At 36.2% G+C, this 17,845-nt stretch overlaps 1 protein-coding gene across 8 annotated transcripts in view; it reads left to right on the top strand.

Moving 5' to 3' along the window:
- Nucleotides 1-17,845, top strand: part of ROBO1 (roundabout guidance receptor 1) — a 1,168,989-nt gene that overhangs the window by 1,066,305 nt on the left and 84,839 nt on the right. For 6 of the 8 annotated variants that reach the window (XM_004770829.3, XM_004770834.3, XM_004770827.3 and 3 more), the window contains one exon: nucleotides 16,463-16,471. The exons of the other annotated variants lie outside the window; for them this stretch is intronic. In XM_004770829.3, the coding sequence (XP_004770886.1) occupies nucleotides 16,463-16,471 (9 nt within the window). The remainder of the gene's footprint in view (nucleotides 1-16,462; nucleotides 16,472-17,845) is intronic. 8 annotated transcript variants of the gene reach the window in all.

Here is a 17,845-nt window from a genome sequence, read left to right as displayed (position 1 = left end):
AGTGCACCTCCTGGCCACTCAGTCCCCTCTCGTGACTCCCTTTAGTGCTGTACCATTGTATTGTTTATATATATATATACTTCCTGCACATACCACCATGTCGCTTGCCTTTGGGTTTTTCTTTATGTTGGTCCCTTGGTCTGAAATGCCTGGTGCCCTACCTGCCCTGTCTTCTACCTGCTTATGATTCCTTCTGAGACTCAGCTCAGGTGAGCCTCCTCAAGGGGCTTGGCACACTGTCTTCACCCAAGCGCAGGTTAGGGATTCCCCCACTCATGTCCCCCTTGGGTGCCATTTACTTGATATCTCCCCCACGTGACTCTGAGTCCTAAGAGTAAGACTTTGCTGGCTTTGCCTTCTCGGTCTTTGGGGCATCCTTCAGGCTCAGGTAACATTTTCTGGGTGGATGAATCAAGGGCTGCCCTGACACATACCAGCTGTGGGGTCCTGGGCAAGTCACTCAACGTTGTCTGAGAGTCAGTGTTCTCATCTGTTGAAAAATAAATGCACATGTAAACATCGGTGAGCTGATAGGAAATAGAGTAAGATAAGTAACACAATATTTATATTCTCATAAAAGTGGTTTGAGGTTAGGTGCCTGAGTGGCTCAGTTGTTAAGAGTCTGCCTTTGGCTCAGGTCATGATCACAGAGTCCTGGGATGGAGCCCCGCATCAGGATCCGTGCTCCGCAGGAAGCCTGCTTTCTCTCCTTCTCCCTTGCTTGGCTTCCCTCTCTTGCTGTGTCTCTCTCTCTCTCTGTCAAATAAATAAATAAAATCTTAAAAAAAAAAAGTGGTTTAAGGATTATCGAAGTTCTTATGTGAGAGTAATTGCCGTTATGATTGTTTTTCTCATCAGCTCCTCCAAAAGAATTAAAAATTCAGCAGATTCTCAAAATATTTGTTTTATCCATAAAGATTTGAATTTTTTTGGTAGCTAAGTAATGTAGGTCAGTCAGTGTTTTCTTTTTGTTCAAAGATAATTTTCTATGGCTCCTTAATATTGAAATCTATCTTTGAAAATTAGTCTGTAATATTTCTTTGGAAGGTCTTTTAGGGAGACATCTTTTTTTTTTTTTTTCCTACTACTGTTAGGAAACAGTCTATGGAGTGGAATTAATAGCACATTCTTTTCCGACAGACTCACTTAGATTTAAATGCTGTATGTTCAAGTTATTAAATCTTCATTTATCAGGTTTTCTAATTAGTAAAATGGGAGTGAATGTCTCCCTCACAGGCTTACTGTGGGTATTAAGTGAGCTAATCAATAGGAAATGCTGGTCACACTGTCTAAGCATCAAAGAAATGCTCAATAATGGGCGCCTGGGTGGCTCAGTTGGTTGAACATCTGCCTTCAGCTCAGGTCATGATACTGGAGTCCTGGGATCGAGTCCCACATCGAGCTCTGCTCAGCAGGGGGTCTGCTTCTCCCTCTGACCTTCCCCCTCTCATGCTCGCTCTCATTCTCTTTCTCTCTCTCAAATAAATAAATAAAACCTTTTAAAAAATGTTCAATAAATGTAGACGGAATGAAGGTGATATGAAGAAGGAGGATGACTTCGCTTTAGTGATGCATATTCCTGTGTGTCAGAATCAACAATTCGTGTAGCTTCAGTGCTCTTGGCTGCCTATCATTAGCTCTATAAAAGGGTTAAGGTCTGAATCATGGGTACATCTAAAATATTTCACATAGTCACATAATAAACCCTTTTCAATAAACAATGATATCAAGCCTTCTATAATTAGGGTTAAAAATTGTTAATTCTAGAGATGTGTAGGTGGCTCAGTCAGTTGAATGTCTGATTCATGATTTCGGTTCAGGTCATGATCTCATGGGTTGTGAGATCGGGTTCTGTGCTCACCAGGGAGTCTGCTGGGGATTCTCTCTCTCTCCCTTTCCCTCTGCCCCTCCCCCCCATCTCTTTGTCTCTCTTCTCCTCCCTCCATCCTTCTAAAATAAATAAATAAATCTTTAAAAATGTTAATTTTTATTCTGGTTGCTTTAGGCAACAAAAGACAAGTGAAGTATAATACAAAAAAATTCTGCATTTTGTTAAAAATACTTTTTGTTTGTATCAATTATGTGTATTTGGTAAGTATTTGAGGCCCAAATAATTAGTTTGGCTTTTTCAATTAAACAGATCCATAATTAACAAGATACCCTTAGATCTTTAATATTATTATCACTCCTGGTATGGTCAGTTCTGCTGAATTTCCTGATAGTATGGATAATATTAAAAACCTTCACTGTTGCTCCCAGAAATATAATCCATATATTGGAACAATTTAATTAACTAGATTTAAAAAATTAGATAGATGGTCTCCACTAAGAACTTCCATATGATTTCAAACTATAGTAGTCTTGACTATAGATCAGAAATCATAATCCATTAAAGGAAATGTCCCTTTGGGGCGCCTGGGTTGCTCAGTGGGTTAAGGCCTCTGCCTTCGGCTCAGGTCATGATTCCAGGGTCCTAGGATCGAGCCCCGCATTGGGCTCTCTGCTCAGCGGGGAGCCTGCTTCCTCCTCTCTCTCTGCCTGCCTCTCTGCCTACTTGTGATCTCTGTCTTCAAATAAATAAATAAAATCTTAAAAAAAAAAAAAAAAGGAAATGTCCCTTTGCACACATCTGCGTGATTCACCATTGTCTGAGATGCAAAATAACAACTTTGAAGATAACCAAACCACATGTTAATCTCACACAGTGTAACATACTGTGTCTATGTAACTTTTTTTTTAATGAACTGGTAGATCATTGTTTCAGAATGCAAAATTAAAACGTAGGTAAAAGCAAAGGAATGTAGCTTTTTGTGGATTTTATTGGCAATCTTAAGGGGTAAAGTTTTATGAACTTGCATTTAAAAACAAACTCTGGGGGGAAAAGGTCCACTTTGTAAATTTGTGGCTTCCTTAAATAGGTTTCACTATATTTAGCTTTCTATCAGCATATGAGACCTTGGTTTAAGAGTCATATGACTTTTTAGAGCTCCTATGATATCTCGGCATAAAAGAAGTAATGAGAGAAGAAACTGGGCCCTTCATTCCTAAATTTCCCTTCTTTGATGTAGACTTCATTTAAATCATTTGTTGGCATAGTTTGCTTAAATTGCTGATTTAAGAAAAGTGGGCATTATAATAATACATTGTTTCTGACCATTAACGTGGTTATTTGAGTCAAAGCCAAAACTAAGAGTGTCAGGGGGCCTTTTTGCTGGTTCAAGTTAGGTTTACGATAATCCAGGATCCTGGTCAAGAACTGTGAGTTCATCAACATTTTGATGAAACACATATTATAAGACCCCCAAAGCTTTACTTGATGACTTTGAGAACCTTGCTATGTGGGCGCCATGTTTGCCAGACTCTGACAAGGTATAGCAGACCGGTTCTTTGGGGAAAAATTCTTCATGGACATGGCAATAATCCTCGGGGGTCCAGTAAAATCAATTGTACTGTAGTAAATAGTACTTCAGGGCTTGGGGAATGTTTTATGTGTGTATACACACACACACACACACACACATATATAAAGCACATACATCATTATATAACTTATATATAAAACACACGCACATCACAATGTTATTTTTATTTACATCTCCTGTGTATACGTATGGTCCCTTTTTTACTGCCGAAGTCCAAAATCTTACTTAAAATGTCTCCCTTCTAGGATTTGGCATGGTATTTTGTGATTTGTTGTTGCTGTTGGTGGTGGTGGTGGTTTTGTGGTTTAAATAATGATTTAAAAAGCCCATGGAAGATTCGAGGTGCTGATGGGAACAAGAGATTTATGACTGTAAAATGCAGTTCCAAGAAAGACAGTGTGTGAGTGGAGACTTTTAAAGAATCAGTGTTGCCAGCCGAGCTCTTTGTGAACAGGCTGGAAGTAAAATGCCATCAGCCAAGAGGTTTAATGAAGTCCCACTACAGAATTTAACAAGAGAGTGATTTGTGAGAATGGCTCCCTCTCCTCGCTGTTCTGATTCGGTGGCGTAAATAGAATGCCGAGCTCTACTCCTGCTGGTTTTTTTTTATGCTGTTGGATTTGACTGAGACCCAGCAGCATCATGGCCTATGATTCCCTCCCCCATCCTTTTTTTGTAAGAAGGATAAAGTAAAGAACTTGTGTTCTCATTGCCTTTCAGAAATAGCCTCTTTAACCCTAATGACTCTGGAAGATGTGACGTTCTCTTAAATTTCTTTCATGGACTCATGAAGGGTTTGGATTGCTTTCAGTTATTTCAAACAAACTGATGTAACATCTTTCAACATTAACCTAAAGGCAAAGCAGTCTCCACCGCATGGCCTTCCTACGGAGAATTTGAAATACTCTCTTAATTTGTGTGCCAAGCGAGTATTTGAGGAAATAAAGGCAGCAGTCAGGTTCAAGAAATAATTGATATATAAGATGATTCTGTGGCAAATCATGACCCGGCACCACACTGGTATATAGCACATTGTGGGCCTTCCGTTATCTTCTGAGCTTTCCTGTGATTTATTCATCTGCTTACCAGTTGGGGAGGTTGTCCCCTCACCCTGTTATAGATATAAAACTTAGCAACTCTCTTTAGCAACCTACGTTCTGAAATAATGGCATCAATTTGGAACCATCTAGTAGAGTTGTGTACAATCTATGCCATCTGAATTGCTCACTCTGAGAATGAAATTTAGAGAAATCATTTTTTGCTCTAGTCATTGAGGGGTAGTTCATTTACAACGTTAGATTCATTGTTAACAATCTCACGTAACTTTGAGACATGGAATAACTATGATAGCACATATGATATCACGCACCATTTAATGTTAAATAATTAATTGTAAGTCAGTTCACATGGATACATTCTCTTTTATCCAGAGCTGTTGGGACATAAAGTGATTGAGATAGTTCTTGTTTAAAAGAGGATAATCATAAAAAAGAATAACTGTAGGCCATTTGACACTAATGACACCTTTTTAAAAAATGATGAATGCAGTGATAAATATATGAGATAATTGGAAATTTGACTTTTTATGCATTTGTATGTATCGATTTTTTATTTGTTATATATCAGCTGTCTTAGAGGTATATACAGTATTAATTAGGCTGAACAGTATTCATTCGTGTAGATTCACAAATCATTTTAGCATATTCCAAACATCAGGGTTATCATTAGAATCATTACACTTCACAATTATGTGGCAGCTGGTGTCCTTTAAATCTTATTTCAATAATTTGAATATACAATAGGCTGCCTTTTGTTTTATTGTTTTTAATGATCCGTATAAACTGGAAGTTACTACTTTATAATATCACTCCCAGAATTTGCAAAACGGATTAAAATACCATGAGCACTTTAATTTGCTTTTAAACTATTATTCTCAGGACTTGATAAATAATGTGCCAGTATAAACACACTTGCAGAAAATACTAAAATAGGTATAAGACAAAAAACAGCTGAATAATTGCTTTATAACAGATTTATGGGGGTAAGAAAAATCCATAAATGGTTGTTAAAGTGAGCTTTAGCTGTAGAACATTTATTTTGTGTGGTCGATGTTATTAGGAGAGAATTTAAAGCATTGCACAATTAAAACTGATAGATATGGCCATTTTACAAAGGTGCTTTTAAATTAACTTTGTGGATGGTGGAATAGCTATTTCAGTGTACTTTTAGGTCATTAGTAAAGAGATGAGGTGTCCGCTTAGGTTTTTCCTTATGCTTTTTATTGCTCTAAAATGTATTATATTATTAAATATAGTTGATAATAAGTAATTTCGGCCTGATTTAAGGTTCTTGGGAACAAATGTTAAATTTCGTAATTTCTCTGCCAGATTGAAGAGATTTTGAATGTTAAATATGGATGGGGACTTAGAAATCATTTACTTTAGCTCCATTTTACAGACAAGGAAACTGAGGTCAGAGATGTCATGATATCCTAGAGCAAACTGTGAACGTGTACACTTGATGCTTGACTACATACATTTGACATTTATGGGAGTGGTCCTAAAAGACTGCATCACATCACTTTTCAGAGATAGAATTGGCTCTTTTGATGTTGTTTTTCCATGAGAATGTAAAATATAACATGATTTGTTTTGTCCTCAAAACGTTTTTATATGGTGAACATCGCTCACATATGAGAAGAGTAATTATATATCCATGTTAATTTAATATACTAATACATGAATTGCGCGTTTAAATAATTTTGAACTGGCTTGAAATTGACATATGACCTAGAAGTGTCAGGCATACAACATGACGATTTGATATTTGTACCTACTGCCACGTGATCGCCATGAGAAGTCCAGTTAACGTCCGTCGCCATATGTAATGGCCTGTGTTTATTATCATTATTAATACATAGTAATTTTTTCTTGTAATGAAGACTTTTAAGATTTACTGTCTTAGCAGTTTTTACCTATGCAGTATTTTGAATGTTACTGCCATGCTGTGCATTATAGCCTTATGACTTATTTATCTTTTGGGAATTTGGACCTTTTGACCCGTTTGACTTTCTTCTTCTCCCACTTCCCCTTGCCTCAGGCAGTCACCAATCTATTTTCTATGTCTATGAGCTTGGTATTGTTTGTTGCATGTTTGTTTGTTTTAAATTCCACATATAAGTAAAATCATAGAGTATTATTCTTACTCTCTCTGACTTACTGCACTGAGCATAATACCCTCAAGGTCCGTCTATGGTGTCTCACGTGGCAGGATAGTCTTCTGTTTTTAATGGCTGAATAATACTCCATTGTAAATATACCACAATTCGTCTATTCATGTTGGTCCCTTAGGTTGTTTCTATATCGTGGCTGTTATAAATAATGTTGCCAGTGAACAGGGGGTACATATATATTTTCGAAATAGTGTTTTTGTTTTCTTTGGGTAAATGCCCAGGTGTGAATTTGCTGGATCTAGTTCTACTTTGAATTTTTTGAGGAACCTACATATTGTTTGGCAAAGTGACTGCCCAAATTTACATTCCCACCAGTGGTGCCCAAGGTTCCCTTTTCTTTACATCCTTGTCAACACTTGCTATTTTTTGGCTTTTTGATAATAGCCATTCTAAAAGGATGACTGATATCTCATTGTGATTAGGATTTGCATTTCCCTGATGATGAGTGACCTTGAGCCTCTTTTCAGGTGTCTCTTTGCCATCTGTAAGCCTTCTTTTGAAAATGTCTGTTTAGATCCTCTGCCCATTTTTTAATTCAGATTTTTTTTCATATTGAGTTGTATAAAATCTTCACATATTTTATAAATTAACCCCTTCTCCAGTATATGATTTGCAAATATTCTCCCCCTTCAGTAGTTGCTTTTTTATTTTTTTATTATTTCCTTTGTAAATAATTTCTTATCGAAAGTATTTTGGTTTAGGTCATGGGACCAAAACAGAACCAAAATTACATTAGAATAAGATTTATTAACTCTTTTAACACAGAAGTCATAACATGTAATAAAAAGAGGAAGGATTTTAAGAGCTGGGCAGACCTGAATTTCAATCCTCCATTTTTTACCTAATGTATGACCCTTAAAAAGTTATTTAATCTTAAAAAAAAAAAGAAAGCGATTTATTTAATCTTCACTTTCCTACCTTTGCAAAATGGCATATTGAACACTTTCCTACAGAGTTGGGAGAGAGTTTCTGGTATATGAACTGACGCATAGTTCTCTGACCCTGATGGCTCTTTATTTAACTGAGATCTAGAAAGCTTATGCAGTTTGTACAGGATAGAGCTGATTAGTTCTGGAGAGGATCTTGATCTGGTCAGTTGAGTACTCCTATCTTTATTCTGTTATGTAACTTAACTTGAGACCCTTTATGAAATAAGCCATTTGAAGGTAGGCTTCCAGATTTTCAAATGAACAAGTTTTTAAGCCATTTCTATATAAAAGACAGTATACTCGATGCTGTAAAGGTTGCCCAGATAACTAATGCCTGGATCCTGCTTTCTTGGAGCTTCCCATAGCTGGCCAAGGAGAAGGATAGACACAAATAACAGTATTAGCAGAAGGTAAAAAGTGGATTTGTAAAGGGAGGGCAGAAGTACTTTCAGATGTGCAGTGGGAACATGATTGTCCTTTGTTTACTCTTTCAGTAGATATTTGCACTGTCGGTAGTGTTCTCCAGTTGGTAAATTCTAGAGAAAGAATGGCAAAGAAAATAATTATATCCTTACCCTCATGGAGCTTATAGGCTAGCTTAGGAGATAGACATTTATAGAATAATTATGTAAATGTGTAATTTTAAGCTATAGGAAGTGCTATGGGAGGAAAATGAAGGCTGCTATGAGAATATATGGCATTTGGGATAAGATTTAGAAACTGAGGGCGCCCGGGTGGCTCAGTGGGTTGAGCCTCTGCCTTCGGCTCAGGTCATGATCCCAGAGTCCTGAGATCGAGCCCCGCATCGGGCTCTCTGCTTAGCGGGAAGCCTGCTTCCCCCTCTCTCTCTGCCTGCCTCTCTGCCTACTGGTGATCTCTCTCTCTCTGTCAAATAAATAAATTAATTAAATATTTTTTTTTTTAAAGAAAAGATACAGTAACCGATTTAGAGGGAGTTCCTTGGAGATCTGTTTTTTGAGCCGAGGGCTAGGGTAAGTAGGAATTAACTAGGTAAAGCATTGGGTGGGGTGTGGAGGGGGGAATCCCTTGGAAATAAACAGAGAACCAGAGGTAAGATGATGCATGGTAAACTCAAGGACACAAAGAAGGCCTCTGGGGCTAAGTTACAAGTTGAAAGGGGACAGGTGATATGAGAAGACACTGAAGAGTGGTGGCCACAGTGAGTCTGCTCTCTATCTGAAGAGCAATGGAGCCATATTGAAAGATTTTAAGCAAAAACATACTGCAATCGAATTAGTTTTATTTTGGTCTTGTTTTTAAGCAAATATGACCACACTGTGAGATTGGATTGGAAAAAAGCAAAGCAGTAGTTCCCCTGAGCACTGTTGGATACCTGGGGCCAGCGTGCTGGCAGTAGAGCTAGAAAGAGAGAAATGAAATGCACAAAGAGTTTGGAAATAAAAGCTATGGCGTTTGGTAACAGATTGTACATCTCAAGAAAGAGGGAGATGAAAGATCCAGGTTTCTGGCTCTCTATATTGATTTAGGCAATACTAACATCAAAATTATGATCCTGAGGTCCTACGTCAGGGGGCATACACATGGTCATAGATCACCAGGTCGCTGCATTTCAATTTCAGGCTCTTTAGTAGGCAAATAACCGAGTTGTACCATTTAATAACTGTTTTCAGAATGCACGTGTAGGCGGCTCAGTTGGTTAAGCAGAGCCTGCCTTCAGCTCAGGTCATGATCTCAGGGTCCTGGGTTCTAGCCCCGCTTCGGGCTCCCTGCTGAGCCAGAATCTGCTTCTCGCTTTTCCTCTCCCTCTGCCCCTCCCTCAGTCATGCTCGCACTCTCTTTCATAAACGAATTAAAAATATTATTTTTTTTCTTTTTTTTTTAAAGATTTTATTTATTTATTTGACAGAGAGAAATCACAAGTAGATGGAGAGGCAGGCAGAGATAGAGAGCCCGATGCGGGACTCGATCCCAGGACTCTGAGATCATGACCTGAGCCGAAGGCAGCGGCCTAACCCACTGAGCCACTCAGGCGCACTAAAAATATTTTTAAAAAAGAAAAGTAGGGCCTTTTTTAGAAGTGGAAGGAGAAGGGGAAAATAGTAACTTTTTCTGAGTATCTATGATACATCAGACATTGTGCAAGTTACTTTGTGTATATTTGTGGGAAAACAATTCTTCATTACTATTCTGTTAAACTATCAATTGAACAGCCAATCTATAGCAAGGTTTCTCAGTCCTGGCACTATTAACTTGTGGGGTTGGGTCATTCCTGGTTGCCAGGGGCTGTCTTATGCTCTGCAGGATATTTACCAGCATCCCTGGACTCTCTCCATGAGATCCCAGGGGCATCCACTCTTCAGCTGTGACAACCAGCCTTGTCTCCAGAACAAGTGATCCACAAGGAATGGGAAATACTTGAGTGGAGGGGAAAAGTTCATAGTATTTTATGTATCTATTAAATATATTCTAAAAATGCCCCTCTTCATCACTCTATTTTTATGTCAGAAAAGTTGAAAGACATAATGACAGGCTTTTAAGTTAAACTCAGTCTTTTCCCCCAAAAGCAATCTCACCTAGTATTAAAAAATCCTAAGTGTTTTTAATTGTTAGAGATATTGTCATTCATGAGGATTTATGCATGCAATTTCTCCAGCGTAACAGTGAGTGGGTTCTGTCAGTTCAAAGATATCTAGCTTTACTACTTGAAAATTTGAGTGTTCCTTTGTCTTAATAAAAATGTATTTCTTCTCAAAAGAGTCTTGTAACTCACTCTTTTACTTCATTCACCTTCTTCTGGAATATGCTGTTTACCATCTGAGTCTGTCAGATTTATTAATTGAACTCTGCTAGTCAATGAAAAAAATGATATGAGAATGAAAAAGAACCCCATCAATTTAGATTCATTTGAATATAGTTACTAATAATGAAAACTAGTATCTGTGAATTAGGAGAATTCCATAGTCATGGTGATTTCATTTAGAGCACATTCAAGAGAGCTGTTGCTCTCTGATATTTATTAATAAGATTGGTTTTACCTTAGTGAAATTTGCTTAGCTATGAAATCTTTTATAGAGTTATTCTAGGAGTTTAGAATACTTAACGTTATTTTAGACTCACATACTGTGGTAGTCTTGTGTCATTACATTTCAAAATAATTATGTTGCTAACAATGAAGAATTCTAATATTTTATTTAACTTATAGGATAAACTTGAATATAGTTGCCATTATTCTTCAAAAATTGAGATTTGGTGAGAAAATATCAAAATTTTAATCATTGTTGTGTTAATTATGCAAATATTTTCTTGGAATTTTCTTATATGTTCTTTATTTATCATAGGAGCTATGTATCTAAAGGATTTCATCAACTTAAAGTAATGCTAATTGAAAATAATATTTTTGAGAACATTTTCTAGTAGAGTATATGTTTATGTATACATAATCTGAAGGGAAAATACTGGGACTGTTTCCCAGAGGGATATATCCATTATCCTGCTTTGCCTCTGAATTTCCATTCTCTTAAAATCATAGCATATAAAGCACTTTAAGAGTCAACTACTCTGTTCCTTTACCAGACAGGGTTATAGCTCAACTGTTGTGGCCAAATGGAAATAAATCCCATTTTTAAAGACCTCTGGAGACATCACAGTTGGCAACCATTCATGGTTCAGTGGCCTTTACTGTTAACTGCTTCTTCTCTGTACTTTCCCTAAGTCACTCATGCTGTTATTTAGGCCTATTATCTTCCTCTCTTCTGGCCTAAGTAGTTACCAAGATTGGCTGCTCCCAGTATTTATTACACCTAATCTGAAGTGTTAAGTATCTGTACAGCTACCTTATTTACTCAGACCAAAAAAAAAAAAAAAAACCCCCACACACAAAACCTTTCCTTCTCTAGCTTCTATATATTTTTTTGACATTTATCATCTTTCTGACCTTATATCCTGTGTATGACAAACAGATAAGAGAAAGCCTCCTTCTCTTTCTCCTTCCTTCCTTCCTTCCTTCCATTTTTGCTTCTCTGAGCTTCTCATTTATACCTAAAGATTATTATCTGGACAGTGTATATTCTTAGAAGATTTTAAAGTAATTTAACAGCTGGGGGATCTTTGATGTCACATTCAAAAGAGGAAGAAAGTCTCATTCTGAGTGTGTGTGTATGAGAGTGAGTCTGTGTGTGTGTGTGTGTGTGTGTGTGTGAGTCTGTGTGTGTGTGTGTGAGTGAGTCTGTGTGTGTGTGTGTGTGTGTGTGTGTGTGTGTGAGAGTGAGTGTGTGTGTGAGAGAGAGAGAGAGAGAGAGAGAGAGTGAGGAAGGGGAAAAGGAGGCAGGGAGGGAGGGAGGAAAGGTAGGAGAAAGGGAAAGAGAAAGGCTAAATTATTCCATTTTAAATTTTTTTAACGGAAGTATGTAATATTTGTATGTCTCCAAAGATTTTAAAGAAAGCTATCTTTTTTTCTTTTTTTACGCTCAATCAGGAACTAGAGTTTTATAATTATATAGCTTATATGTATTATGTAAATGTGTATGTATATATATATATTATATAAATATTTAGACTTTGCAGAACGCTCCTCCTCCCCACCAAGATAATGTGATCTAGGTGAAAGCGTTGTGGTTTTTATACAAACTCAGCTTTGTGTCAAATTCTCTAATCCCTCACCCCTTTCCAAACTTCCTCAAATGTAAACACAAGTTAGAGATGTTACTGAGGATGGATTGTAATATGCGTAATGTTGCCATGTTAAAAAAAAATTAGTGAGTTTTAACCTCTTAAAAATACATACTTACTTTCTGAGTTTATTTTACTTCCTACTTAACATATTTACTATAACAGTAATTGTGTGGAAATATAATTTGTTCTTGCCTTTCAAAAAAGTATTATTCAATTTACAATGATTTCAAGTGATGAAATGATGAAAATTGTCTCACCCTTAAAAAATGATCACATCATGGGGCACCTGGGTGGCTCAGTGGGTTAGGCCACTGCCTTCGGCTCAGGACATGATCCCAGGATCCTGGGATCGAGTCCCGCATCAGGCTCTCTGCTCAGCTGGGAGCCTGCTTCCTCCTCTCTCTCTCTGCCTGCCTCTCTGCCTACTTGTGATCTCTCTCTGTCAAATAAATAAATAAATTCTTTAAAAAAAAATGATCACATTATCTTTTTTTCCAAAAAGGTGAATTTTTTCAAGAGGTTTTAAGCCTACTATCTTCTTATCTGGTAATTTCCCCTGTCTTTTTAAAACTATAGCTAACTATTTTTAAAAGATTTTAAATATCATAAACAATTATTTTAGTAAGTTTTTATACATAGGTAGTAATTTTTTGGGTAACTTTATTTTATTTTTTTCAGTGTTCCAAGGTTGATTGATTATGCACCACACCAGTGCTCCACGCAATACATGCCCTCTTTAATACCCACCACCAGGCTCACCCAACCCCCCAAACCCCTCCCCTCCAAAACCCTCAGTTTGTTTCTCAGAGTCCGTAGTCCCTCATGGTTTGTCTCCCCTTCCGATTTCCCCCAACTCACTTCTCCTCTCCAAGGTAGTAATTATTTTAATGGTAATGGTTTTAGGGTAAACATTTTATGACAGTTTAAATGTAAAACCAAATACCTTTTATGTCCTGTTGCATAGAGTTCTCCCTAGACTGGTTAGCCAGAAGGAAACTGTATGCAGAAACTTGAGTTTAGTCAAAATTAGCCTTGAATTTAGTTGAAAAGGCAGTCTGTGGCTAGTCATCTGTGACCTTGAGAAAGCTATTGAACAATTTAGGTTCCCATTTTCTCATGCAAAAAAGATGGGGTTAGACTGATAAGTTCTAAGGTCACTTCTAGCGCTAACATTTTATAGTTTTATTGTTTTATTAGCGATAGAGACAGACAGGCTTTTCCTCTTTCTTAACGAGAAAAGGGAGTTAGGATAGAGGTACTCCTGGCCTTTAAAGTAGAAAGAAAAGGAGTGGACAAGAGTTAGGGGAGTGTAGGAGTGAGGCTGCCCATAAACCACAGACTTCAGAGGATAATGAATGAACGTGATCCAAATTACTCTGCTTTTCTCCGACACACCTAGCTGGACAATAATGGTGTCCTAGCTGATCGTTGTATAAAAGTTCCCTGCTCTCTGTATGGAGAGAAAATTCTTTGACCTGACCCTGAGAGAAGTGTGGTAAAAGGGGAAATCTGAGAAAAACTTTAATTTCTATCATCTTTTCTTAAGAAGGGAAAGTTTAGGTTGGTCATTTTCTTCAAGTGAGTAAAAAGGATTTTAAATGGAGGATATTCATGGCATGTATTTGTTTCCTGAAACTAGAATAAATAAAAACTGTGACGGGCCAGTTTTCATTTAGATAAGAGACCTCATTTCCTGATAACCATGGTTGTTAAAAGCTTAAATGATCATGCAAGATAGGTTACTTTCAAAAACTCTGATGCTTTGGAAGCTTCTCTGTTAGATGTTGTTCTTAGATAACTTGATGGAATATTTTCCACTTGTCATTTGTCATTGATGTGATATGCAAATATATCAGCCAGAAGTTTTTGAATACATTAGGTTTTAATTAATGAAAGATTCAACTCATTTGATTTGATCGCTGGTAAAACCTCCAAGCAGGGAAAAGCACTTTAAAACCTTTAAATGATCTGCTTCCGAGTAATTTTCTTGTATCTAACATGTTGGATATTTTTGAGATTTTTCAGGAATTTTAAATTACTGAAAATATATGACTAGAAAATCTTTCAGAGTTATTCCTATAGTCTCTTGACTTTAAATAAGGCTTACTCAGGGGCACCTGACTCAGTGGGTTAAGCCTCTGCCTTCGGCTTAGGTCATGATCTCAGGGTCCTGGGATCGAGGCCTGCATTGGGCTCTCTGCTTGGCGGGGAGCCTGCTTCCTCCTCTTTCTCTGCCTGCCTCTCTGCCTACTTGTGATCTCTCTCTCTGTCAAATAAATAAATAAAAATCTTTCCCCCCAAAAAAAGGTTTTTAAAAAAAAAATACATAAATAAGGCTTACTCTTAAAACCGAAATAAATAAATAAATAAATAAATAAATAAGGCTTACTCTTAACTGTATCTATCTAGTATCAAATTTATTTTCCCATGTTATCTCAAAAGGTAATTCTATAGCCTTTTGCTTTTGCTAAGCAAATTCTATTGCTACAGTTTGTAGCTTCTCTTTCTTGTAGTTTCTAAATATTCCACCCTGTCATTTAAAAGATAGTATCTTGTTGAAGGATTCAAAAACTCTGTTTTCAAGTCTAGGTGGCATAGCTGTTGATCATTCCTAAATAAGCTAGGAAAAGGTTGTTGTTGTTGTTTTTTTTAAACATTCCTTGCCTGAGTGCACAAAATATTATGCTTGAAGTTTTTTTTCTTTAGAGTGAAAAAGAAAGACAAATTATTTTACTCATGAAGGGAACACGTGAATTGAAATGTGTTTCTGAAAATTTTGCTTATGAGGTAACAACAGGCAAGAGAGCATTTGTCTCTGTTTTGTTTTTCTTTTCATTTATTTTTTTATTATTCTGTATTTTATTTAAAGCATACATTTTTATCCTTCTGCTTGGATTACTAAGCATACCCATAAAGCAAAAGCGAAGCAACATAAACTGAGCTTGAATGTATTGCTTCAGACCATACATTGTACCAAAATGTCCCGTGATTCCCGTCTGACACCTGAGCTTTCCCCAGCCCCTTGTGTTTTATTTTTCCCTAGGGGCAGGCATTAAGGAAATGTAATTTCTGATGCAGCCCGGGAAATAACTTGCGAAGGTTGTTTATAGTCTGATGGAAGTTTTTTGTTGTGTTCTGTTTTATTGTCGTATTGTCACTATTTTAAAGTTGTACCCTTTCACATAAGTACCAGTGCTTGGCACTGTTTATTTATTTAAACTACAGGAATGTGTATCAGATTAAAGTAATTTTGATTTGCTTAAAGATGTGGGAGTTATTTACTTGAATCAAATGTATGGTGGCTGTATATGATGGCTGTATACTTCCATGATAAAGTTCTGCATTTGGCGGTTATTGCCTTTGTCTCTAAAAGAACAAAACAAAATCGTCATCTTCCAATATTTAAAATATGTTATCACTTGAACTTTCTATATTAAAATGCCCAGTGTTTTAGGGTTGAAAGCAGGCAATGTGATTCTGACTTCATTAGATAGGTTTATAAAGTTTTACCAGTTTTCATGTGTTCATATTTTTTCTGTGTCTCCTCAATTAAAATTTTGCAAGGATTTAGGTGTTTAATAACCTTTTAATAACCTTGCTACTCGGCCTATAGTTGTGGACCAGCAGTACCTGTGTGCTTATTAGAAATACAAAATCTCAAGCCACACTCCTGACCTATGGAATTATAATTTGTATTTTAACCAGGTCTTAGGGTGATTTATGTGCTTATTTAAGTATGAGAAACATGGATTTAATAGAATATCATTGGTAGCACGAACTTTTTAAAAAATTAATCTGATGGTGGAGTTGTATGATTTAACACTGCTTTATCTTTGATTTAGATGCTTGGTTTCTATTCTAAGTAGCCTTAGCAGTTAAGATTTATAGTGTTTTTAAACCCATTACATATGTAGTTATCTAACCCTATCAAACGTAGTCATTGAAATGTGTTTTATAATTGTATGGCTATCATCCATTGTAGCTCTGTCATTTAATCATAGTAGAAATTTTAAGACTCATTTCTGCTTTTCTTATGTTACTCATGATTATACTTAAAATGCTAACAAATATTCATTCATGGACCGTTATGAGCCAAATATTAACGTGTTCTTTATTTTACTTTAAAAAAATATATATCATTGTTAAGTCAAATCTTATTACTTTTTCTGTTTCGTTTCTGTTTCTTTATTTTTTATTTATTTCATGTTTTCTTTTTTTTGTTTTAGTTGGGTCTGGTAAGTTGACATTTTATTGGCCATCTTCTAATCACCGTGTCACTGTGACTGGAACTTCTCTTCCCCTTTCCATCCATACCCTTCCATGTCCTTCAACCAATCAGCCTCCATGTTTCACTTGTCATTGGCCACAAAGACAGACTGCACAGAATAAAGTCTGCAGGAAGTATGGGTAACTGTGACAAAGAGTAAAGGTAATGGGGTTGCTAACTTTATGTCTTATTAAATGATGTGTGATCTGCGTCCTTTTATTTTTTTTTTCTCTCCTTAATTGAGTGATAAGATAAGTGATAGGTCTATATTGTGGGGAAGTACTATTTCAATTTATATTTTACAAAATAAACAAAAATAGGTGCCCCCAGAATGATTTGGGGTTTTTTAACCCAAAATATGTTTATGAATTCATGTCTATCAACCTATTCTTCTGTAATGGTCATTCAAAGTGCTGTTGATGAAAAACCTTGCACTTAGGGCTGTATGCATTCATTTTCATTTCTATGTGTCAGGTTCATTTCATTTTATGTAAGAAATAATTGCAGGATGTTTCCAAAATGTATCAAAGTTTGCTCTGATAAACACGTGTCCTCACATAAATAGTCATTAGGTTCCTAAGTACTCTCATGATCACTACATTCAGGAAGGTACATTCACCCTTTAAAAGTGCTGGAACACCATTTTTGGCGAATTAAACATGAGGATGCTAAGTGGTATGCCAGGGAATAATTTGACTCTAAGAAAAACTCCCTATTTTTTAAGTTAAAGAGCTATACAGATATTCTAAAGGTGTTCAGACTAATATAGATAGGATGGATTGTTCAATAATGGTGATACAATAAGGGACCTATTTAAAAAAATAGCCTTCTAGATGCCACCATAAGTGTAAAAATATATATGGATTAATATTTAAACATAAAAAAGCATGAAGACAAAAGTATAGGATGAAAATGGAGGTGATTATTTACCTAATTTATTATATATCATATGATCTATATTTTATTGATAGAATGAATACCAAAAATGCTTAACCAGATTAGAAAGACTGTCTATAAAGTGAAAAAATCTATTTACAGCATAGATGAGAAATGGACAAAATTTTGCCTGTCAATTGTTCTTAAAAATAAAAAAGATAAGCATAGGAATACAATATTCCCAACAAATAGGATATCAGTGACAAGGTAATGTGAAAATAAACGTTTAATTTTATGAACATAAAAAGGCTAGTTAATAGCAGATTTTATTCTCAGTTTGGAAAAGATGTTAATGTTCAGTTTGTAAGGTTAGGGAGGAAAGTGCCCTATAGGGGAGGCATCAGGTGAAATCATCTTAAAAATAATTGGGAAGAATGTTAATGTCACTACTGTTTTTAATACTGAA

The sequence above is a fragment of the Mustela putorius genome, unplaced genomic scaffold (genome assembly GCF_011764305.1).
Source record: "Mustela putorius furo isolate JIRA1106 unplaced genomic scaffold, ASM1176430v1.1 tig00003834_pilon_pilon_pilon, whole genome shotgun sequence".
NCBI classification, from domain to species: domain Eukaryota; kingdom Metazoa; phylum Chordata; class Mammalia; order Carnivora; family Mustelidae; genus Mustela; species Mustela putorius.
Note: the sequence above shows the minus strand (reverse complement) of the source record. Positions and strands in the feature narration are given on the sequence as shown.